This window comes from Synchiropus splendidus, chromosome 14 (genome assembly GCF_027744825.2).
Source record: "Synchiropus splendidus isolate RoL2022-P1 chromosome 14, RoL_Sspl_1.0, whole genome shotgun sequence".
NCBI classification, from domain to species: domain Eukaryota; kingdom Metazoa; phylum Chordata; class Actinopteri; order Syngnathiformes; family Callionymidae; genus Synchiropus; species Synchiropus splendidus.
Window position 1 is genome coordinate 22446615 of NC_071347.1, and position 8790 is coordinate 22455404.

At 47.2% G+C, this 8790-nt stretch overlaps 1 protein-coding gene across 4 annotated transcripts in view; it reads left to right on the forward strand.

Moving 5' to 3' along the window:
* Positions 1–8318, forward strand: part of LOC128771214 (cytosolic carboxypeptidase 4) — a 50144-nt gene extending 41826 nt beyond the window's left edge. For all 4 annotated transcript variants that reach the window (XM_053886483.1, XM_053886484.1, XM_053886480.1 and 1 more), the window contains 4 exons: positions 434–496; positions 844–957; positions 1401–1555; positions 6893–8318. In XM_053886483.1, the coding sequence (XP_053742458.1) occupies positions 434–496; positions 844–957; positions 1401–1555; positions 6893–7139 (579 nt within the window). In that variant the 3' untranslated portion in view covers positions 7140–8318. The remainder of the gene's footprint in view (positions 1–433; positions 497–843; positions 958–1400; positions 1556–6892) is intronic.
* Positions 8319–8790: the final 472 nt, after the last annotated feature.

The window sequence follows — 8790 nt, forward strand, 5'->3', positions numbered from 1 at the left end:
GGACAAATGTTTGTTTTCTTCGGTTCTCCAGCTGCTTTGCTAACATTGAATATTTATTCCATGAGAAAATATTTCGATTTGCATCATGAACCAAGAAAAGTTCAGTGTTTTATCAGTGAAGTCCGACATTAGCTTTGACGTCAGGGGAGCTGCAGGTTGTTCACAACAAAGTAGGATTTGCGCTTTGCGAACAACGCAGCTTGTTCATGTCCAACGTCTACGCAAAGTCTTCCGGGAGCGTCTCATGTTCGCAGCAAAAGCAACCGTCTTGTCCTCAGACTAGAAACTGAAGCGCATCAGCTGGTTTAATCGTGTAGCTTAGCATTAGCGCCATCTACTCGGAGCTGGCAGTTCAGCTGCCTGACTCAGTACTGGAGCTTGAACCTGAGTGAAGCACAGCTCTGTATGGTAACTCCGACTGTGTCTCCGCCAGACCATCGCCAAGACGCTCGATCGCATCGCGCCAGCGTTTTCCTTCAACAGCTGCAACTACTTGGTAAGAACTCAACTGCAGATACCCAAGTCATTGTTTGGCTGGTTTCTTTTGACTGTGACTCCTATTATTAGTAACATTATTGTCGCTATTATTGTTATGATTGTATTTACGTTTTTGTAAAGTAACTCAGCTGCCTATCAATTTATTTATTTATTTATTTTTGTTCAGAGCCCACTTTTTTTTTATCAATGTTTTAAAATTAGAATTTTAAAAAGTTTTTTAATACATTAAAAAATCTTAAAAACAAGAGACAGAATTATTTGATTCAGGGTTGATTTTTAGAAATAGATTTTGTTTTATCTTCCTTCTTTTATGGAGTCATATTCACAGTCTGTCCCTTGCTCCAGGTGGAGAAGTCGCGCTCGGCCACGGCGAGGGTGGTGGTGTGGCGAGAGATCGGCGTGCTGCGCAGCTACACCATGGAGAACACGTACAACGGCTGCGACCAGGGGATCTACAAGGTGAGCCGGAGCATGCTCTAAAACACAGCGCAGCTTCAATAACGTATAAAAAGCTGTGTGAAAATAGCACCAGCAAATAAAATTGAAAAATCCAAAATATACAAAGGAGACAACTAAAAGTACCTCAAAGTCAACAGATAAATAAAGTGAAATTTGAATTTCTGGGTGAGTGTGTGTGAACCTGTATAGCAAAACCTGCGCTGACCGAATCTTAGAAAAGCACCTCTGCCAATAGTCCCCACAAGGAGGTGTGAGGAGTTGGGAGCTCTTGGCCGGACCCCACAAGGTGAAGCCTCAATTTTGGGGTTAAAACCTGAAAAAACCCGGGTGATTCTAGCAGGGTCTTGGTCTGGCTCAGGTGAGCCTTGTGTTTAGGGGGAGAGGCTGGGGAAAGGGTGATGTCCTGGAGAGGTCCTCGTAAAACCACCACTGTGTGTGCGCAGGGTCTTCAGACAGGGACCAGGGAGCTGCAGGAGATGGGGATGAAGTTCTGCCACAGTCTTCTGTCTCTGACCAAAGACATCAACATCCTGTACAAGCGGCCACTCATCACCCACGTGGACCTGGACAGCAGCCTGCTGGACCACAAGTCGCACAAGTGAGTCCCGTGCTCGGGCACACCGGCCTGTGTGGCGCGCACGGCGGAGCCATGCTGCGTGGCCACGCTGGCTCCGCCTTCATCAGCAGGTGCCAGAGGCAAGCGGGTGGCTCCGGAGAGCCCAGGCCCTGCTCCTCCACCCGCCGCCCGCCGAGCGATGGCGGCGGTGTGAGACGCCAGTTTCACCCCTGGCTCTTCCCCTCTGGAGAACAGGCCTCGTGCGTCCTCGACCACGGGAAAATAAGCAGCGCGCGCTGCTCTGCCGCTGCTGCTGAGGCGCCGCGGCTCCTTACTCTGTTCTCATCTCTTTATTTCTGCTCCTGCTCAAGCACTTTCTCATTTCACATATATATCTATATATATGTTAGAGGTGGGATTCCATTAAAAAATAATCTAGTTACTTAGAGAATTTGTGAGGAATTAATCTCAATTAATCACAGTTTAATGGTAGAAGAATATTTGCCACAATAAGCCACATTTGTCAATGTGAATGGATGTGGTATATGACTGAATCAAATGATGGAGCCAAACACAACAGCACAATAAACCACCATGGTGTCTATATTCAAGTTTTTAAATCTTCAGAGTGGTGGAAACCCTGGACATTGTGCAGTGAAAAACCTCCCTGAACCAAAGCAACAGATGCTTTTGTTTGCTTTGGTTCAGGGAGGATTCCTCCATGTTTGTTGTTGTTGTTCTCATCCTAGCTGCCACGTGTCTGCTGCATCAGTGGGATCAGTGGAGCAGCAACTCCTGCACTGACAAAGGTTCTGTGTTGTCTTCAGAGCACACTGTTCAATTGAATTGAAGTAAATTTTTATTTATTTTTCTTTATGTGGATTTTTCTTTTTTTTTTTTGCTTAATTTAGGAGACTGTTTTTCTTTTGTTTATTTTTCAGATGCTCAGATTTATTTTATTCTTTTGTTTTAAAAAAAGCTTTTCTTTTTATTTTATTTTTGATTTTAACTTTTTTTTTTTTCTCCTACTCAAGCACTTTCTTGTCAAGTTTGTCGTATATGTCAAATGATTTATTTACTCGAAAATTTATCATTTTTTAATATGGATTTTTCTGGGGGTTGGACAAAATAATTTTATATAATTTATATATATAATATTATTTTTATATAATATTATTTTTTCCTGTATGTTTTTCTTTTGTTTATTTTTCTGACGCTCAGCTTTATTTTATTCTTTGTTTTTAAAAAAAACATTCCTTCTTTCTTCTTTTCTGGAAACTCTTATGGTTTCATGTGGATTTTCAGGGTCATTTAAGAAAAAAAATCATAAATTTGTTTTGTCTTTTGACATCCAAAGCTGAGGATGAGATATTTATATTTTTAGCAGTGTAATTACTGAAATAATCCCAAAATAATTATCGTCATATGAAACTCCCCCTGCTGGACTGTCAGATTCTTCTTTTTGATTTATGCTCTTCAAGAGTGAAGACCCACCTGAAGTCCACGTCCCGTGTTTGAGGCTCGCGCTCGTCACAGCTGCTGAGTCATCAGCAAACCAAGTCACCTCCATTCCGAGTCCTCGCGGCTCGGTTTGGTGACTCGCAGCTGCCGATTGATTTCTCCCGCGCTCACAAACATCCATCATAAACTCCCTCCAGTTGTAGCCGCGTGGTTGTCCTTCATCAACACGTGCAGCGTAGATTGATGACCTTCGCTGAATATAGAAACGCACCCCGTAACGATTGTTGCGTCGCTTGTTTGTTTGCTGCGACCTGGAATGTTTGTGCACTAAATAATATGAATGCCGTGTCAATGCTCCCTCACCAGAAGCTTCTCTCCCAGCAGCAGCAGCGAGAGGTTTTCCACTGTCGGATTCTTGCTTTTGAGTTACGGTTAGATTCTTTAACATTCTCTCTTTCATGTTAGATTATCTCCTCTGTTCTTCTCAGACTAAGATTATCTCAACTCAGACTTTGTTCTCTGGTTAAATTCTCTGCAACTGATGCGGTTGAATCGCAGGTGTTGGACTCTCCCTTTATTGTCCGCCGATCTTCTGATTCTCTGGTGTGGGATTGTCTCCTTGGTCGCTAGCTTTAGCTGCTGTTCTCCAGTGTTAGATTCTCTCGAGTTAAAGCTCTCATTTTTGTCTAGCCAGTTGCTGTAATCCACGTGGCTACATTCAGATTCTAGTTTTTGAAGGTAACATTTCTGGTTTCCGAGAACACGAAGCTGAAACATGGCTTTCCGTCCCGTGGAGGTGAGAGAGAGAGAAAACAAGCCCTCTGGAGCTGAACTCTGTGGCTCCGCGACAGCAGGGCAATGACAGCGGCCATTCTGGCGCTGATGTCTTTATGTCGGCCGACGCCCGTCCTCGCCACTCTCCCCCGGAGAGCCGGCCTTTCTCTGGGACTTTGAAAAGGAAACACTTTGAACCGTGGCTCAGAATCATGTACCTGAGCGCCGCTGTGAAATCTGAAATGCGGCGCCGACCCTGTTCTGGTCGAGCGTGTCGCCGCACTCCAGGTTTCTACTCCTTTCACTCGAAGCGAGTTCCAGCCCGCCGTGCTCGCGATGACAACATTAATCGCTGATAAACCATTTTACAATTCTCAGCTGCGATCGAGGGGGCAGCACCTGAAAGAAAGAGGCCCAAACACCACGGTTCTAGTGTGCGGAATTCATTTCACTCCCTGACCTCCACTAGGAGGCGTGCGTCTGTGCAGGCGGACGTGAGAGCGACGTCAGGGAGCACCTCTGGGAGGAAAGCGGAGCTAACACTATGGAGAGCTGTTGAGCTAAAGTGTTTGTCGGAGGATTAACTGCGACACTTGTCGGGTAATAACCGTTGACGTGGCGACATTATTGATGGTGGAGCGAGCCGCTGTCGGGCACGCGGCGCTCGCACGTGAGCCCCGCCGCATGTTGAAGGCTCTCTTTGGAGGCCGCTTCATTTGCCCAGCGTGTAAACAAAGAGCCTTCTGGATGCTGCAGTCACACGGCGGAGCGTGGACTGCACAACTGGACGGTCTGTCCGGCCTCATCCACATTCACGGCACACGGCAAATGAGTGGCGGTGATCAGTATGCTAGACGCACCTCTGCTTACCCTTCTGTCTTTCACCCACGCTCATCCTGCCTCCCCCCCTCCTTCCTACAGCTCCCCCTTCTCTCTTTCTACATCTCCGTTTCAATCCACTCTGTTTCCTCTCCGTTTCTCTGGGCCGCGCTCAGAGCCACATCTGCATGCCGGCGGCATCGCCCGCGTCCCAGCAGAGTCTTTCACAGTGTCTGCATGATCTCATTCCACCTACAGGACACACACACACGCACAGATTATAATTCCATTCCACCTTGAGCTTCATGCCGCCAACATGAACTATAACTTCAGAATATCTATTGCGACTCCAAACTCTTCAGCCATTCGCGTCCCGTAGATGAACTCTGACCTTTCACTGGAGCAGGAAGTTGCTTCTCTTCACGGGCTCCATCGCTGAAGTCAACATCATTTTGAAGTCAGTTATTCTGGCATGCGCCACCTAGTGGGCAGCACGTATATTGATGTGTCTTCAAAAATATATCTCTCGTTTTTTTTTAACTTTTCCTTGGCAAATTTCAATGTTATGACAATGTTACAACTGACCAGATCCTGACGCCCTCTAGTGGTCGTCACATCAACCCAACACAATAACCGGAGAATGTATTTCAGGAAAAGTGACATGATTTCGGCGGTGGACCGCAGGCTCGGGCGCATCCAGTCATGTGACCCGCTGTGAACCTTCTTGAAACGCGACATTCCATCGACTGAACTAAATCGACGTTCATGTGACAAAATGTGGCCTCGTCTGAAGGTTCACTCCTTCTCTCTTCTCCCTCTTCTTCACTCCTCCTGTGTGTGTTGGTCTAGCTCCCTCCTGCCACCTGCTGCCCGATGGTGTTCTTTGCTGTGTTCTACACAGGTAGAATACATGCAGGGCAATAATATTGGACACAAAGACCTGTGGGGATGAAAGTGCCTCTGGTGGTCTGTGTTCAAAGTAATTTAATTTTTATTTTATTATTATTATTTTGTTTTTATAAAACCATCATCTCCTTTTGATATTGAACATTTGTCTCATTTTTTAATGCAATTTTTACGGCATGTCATTTTTAGTTTTCTGTTAATTAACAATCAATGTTTAAATCAATCCGTGTTTGTATTTAGTTTTTAAGTAAAACAACATATTTACATTCAGAGAATAACTGAAACACACCTTGGAGATAAACAGGTGAGAATTAGAAGCCAGAATGGCTGAAAAACGATGTGATGAAAAGAAAGAAACGAAATAGATTTTTGTTTTTAAGTACAAGAAGAAAACACATTTAAGAGTTAAAAACATTTTTTTCAAATGTAAATATTAAACAAATAACCAGCCAATAAAAACCAGTCAATAGTGCTACAAACCATGAATAAATATTGATAAAAAAAAAAAAAAAAGAAAACATTTGAATAGGACTGCAGAGCAGAATATAGTGAAAATAAATAGATATTATGGGAAAAAAACTATAATTAAGTCAATAAAATATCTAAGTTGACGATAACAAGTGAGCCTTTTCCCTGCACGTGTTTCATATATTTCAACCTGTCCGTAGAGAGGGCCATCAAATGGCCACGTGTGGCCCCCGAGCCTCATCATGTTCAGCTCCCTCTGTCCATGGATTGCGGTCCTATTTTGGGAGTCACTTCCCACAGCAGTGCTGTGAGATCCTTTCCCCAGAAAGAGTCTGAGTATCTAGTGGTCCAGGTCACGAGGGAGGAACGATGGGATGGACAGACCAACCCTGCGTCGTGCTGAAGAAAGAGCTGAGCCAGAAGACACACTGTGGTCGGCAGTTTTGGAGGGATGAAGAGTTTTGGACGCTCTTAGAGGGAGGAGCTCAGCCGTCTGGCAGAGACTCAGAGCAGCTGATCAGGAGATGAGAGTCGAGCTGGATGCTGTCAGCAGGACCCAGTGCAGCAGAAGAGCAGAGCGTCCTCCTCCATCATGAAAACCAATGGTTCTCCGCTCTGAGAAAAGGCCTGCTGCGCCTCAGCTCCCAGTCCAGAAAGTGATTTGATATTTATCCATATGCAGTGGCTGAGCGGCAGGCGGACGGAGGCGAGGCTGGACAAGGTCGCGCATGTCAGCGCTCACCGTTATTACACGGCAGCCTCGCGCGGCCCTCGGTCACTGCTCAGACTTCTTCCTTCACATGGTCCAGAGTGAAGTTCTGCTGAGTGAATAATTCATGCCGTAGCGTGTAGCGTGTTGAATATTTGATGCTGTGAATATTTCGCCGTCCCGGCGTGTGACCCTGCGATCATGTGACCAGAGATGTTGACATGTTTCCTGTTGCTTCGCAGCTGCTTCGAGGACGATGAGCCCCCGTGCGTGGAGGACATCGAGTACTCCGCCGACTGTCCCGCACCCGAAGGAGCGGACCTGGACTCCGACGTGGACAAGAACATGGCGAACACGGACCGGGACTCGGGTGATGAGGGGCGAGGAGGCGGAGTCGAGCAGCGGCCGAGCCTGCGCAGCCGACCGTCGCCCCTCAACGGGCAGCGCGACAAGTGCGTCGCACGGAGAATCGGCGTGGACAAGTCTTAAGCTAACAGCGGCTCTGAGGGCTCAAATCACCGTCCGGTGCTAGCTAGCTTGAACTGGAGATGTAAGAATCTAGAGACGCCACTTCCTCTCTCAGACAAGTGTCAGACAAGATTTCAAAACGGCCGCCGCAAAAACAACAAGCCTCACTCTACGGAGCAGTACATTATCTGCCAGAACACAGATCCGATCAAAGCCATCCCAGACAGCAGGTCCAAAGATTAACATCAGGCGCAGACAGGTGCAGCGCAGGGGGTGCCACGAGAGGGGGCCCAGAGGGACGGGAGGTATGGCCCCAACTGACTTAGAAGAGTCGCAGAACCAATGCTCAGATGTGGGGAAGGATGGGAGCTCAGTGGAGAAAATGCCCTCTCGGCTTGGTGTTTCCTCAGCATGTGTGAAACAGCCTAGCAGTGTGAGGCAGTGGCTCGGAACCTACACTGTCCATTTGACAGAATAACATGAAGAGGAAGAGACAGGAAGGAAAACTGAACCAGGAGATATGAAAACACAACAAATATCTGAAACGCAGAGTAAAATCGGGTCAGAAATGGGAAGAACAAACAACAAACATGCTCTCTAAAATACACAACTAACCCAGCACTCGGAGCCACGGTGATAATGTGGACAACAAGACCTGGCGAGAGCACGATCTGGCTTTGTTAAATCACTGGTGGATTCATTTTCCGAGGGCCGGGACGTGGCGGCCAATCAGACGGAAGGAAAAATCCTCGGTGAAATGTCAAGGACTCTGTGATCGGATCTGTGGAAGCCACACTGGAGATGAGTGACAGGCCGGGGGCGGGTGGTCCTCGCTGGAGTCTGACTGAAGACACGTGAGACGCCCACGGGGCATTTCTGTCAGAGGGAGGTGATGGTCGTTCTCTTAAACACACAAGTCACCAGGGTCGTCATGTGGTCCTCCCGGCCCAGGCAAGGGTGACCGCCCCCCCAACACACACACACACACACACACACACACACACACACACACACACACACACACACACACTCTGGTTTCCTCCGCCGTCCGTAACATCTTCATTGAAAGCTAAATCGTCCGTGTGAGTGGTGTCTGTCAGCGTGTGTCCCGTGATGCGCTGGAGACCTGTCCAGGGTGTCCCTGAAGGTGTGAGTGAACATGGCGTGCAACATCAGCTTTCTCTGTTGCTGTTAAATAAACGATGCACTGACAGTTACTCAGCGTCTTCAGTCGATGTGCTGTGGAAACTGATGAAGGTGGCGACGTCGAGCTCCAGCCTCGTGTTACAGATGAAGCGATTCAAAAGTTCCCAGCTTTCCATGGCGGCTCCGTGAAAGGTCCGCTCATGTCACGGACCCCTGCTGCTTCGCAGCGGTAATTTAATCCGCGGAACGCCTTGTTTATCCACTTTTATACATTTGGCCTCAGCGATTTCAATAGCTGTTAACAACAACAAACATTTAAGGATGGGAGTAGCATGAAGAAGTCGTCTTATGAACTCAAGCTTGCCACAGACGGGCTCCTGAAGTAAGCGACTCCTGAGACATGGGACTCTTCACTGAGTGGAGGGATGATGTGTGCAGCCCTAGTCGTCTCAAAACACAAGCAAAGTTGGTGTGAGACCAGCTTTCACGAGTCACTCTGGGCTTTGTGCATGAAGAGAAAGCGCCA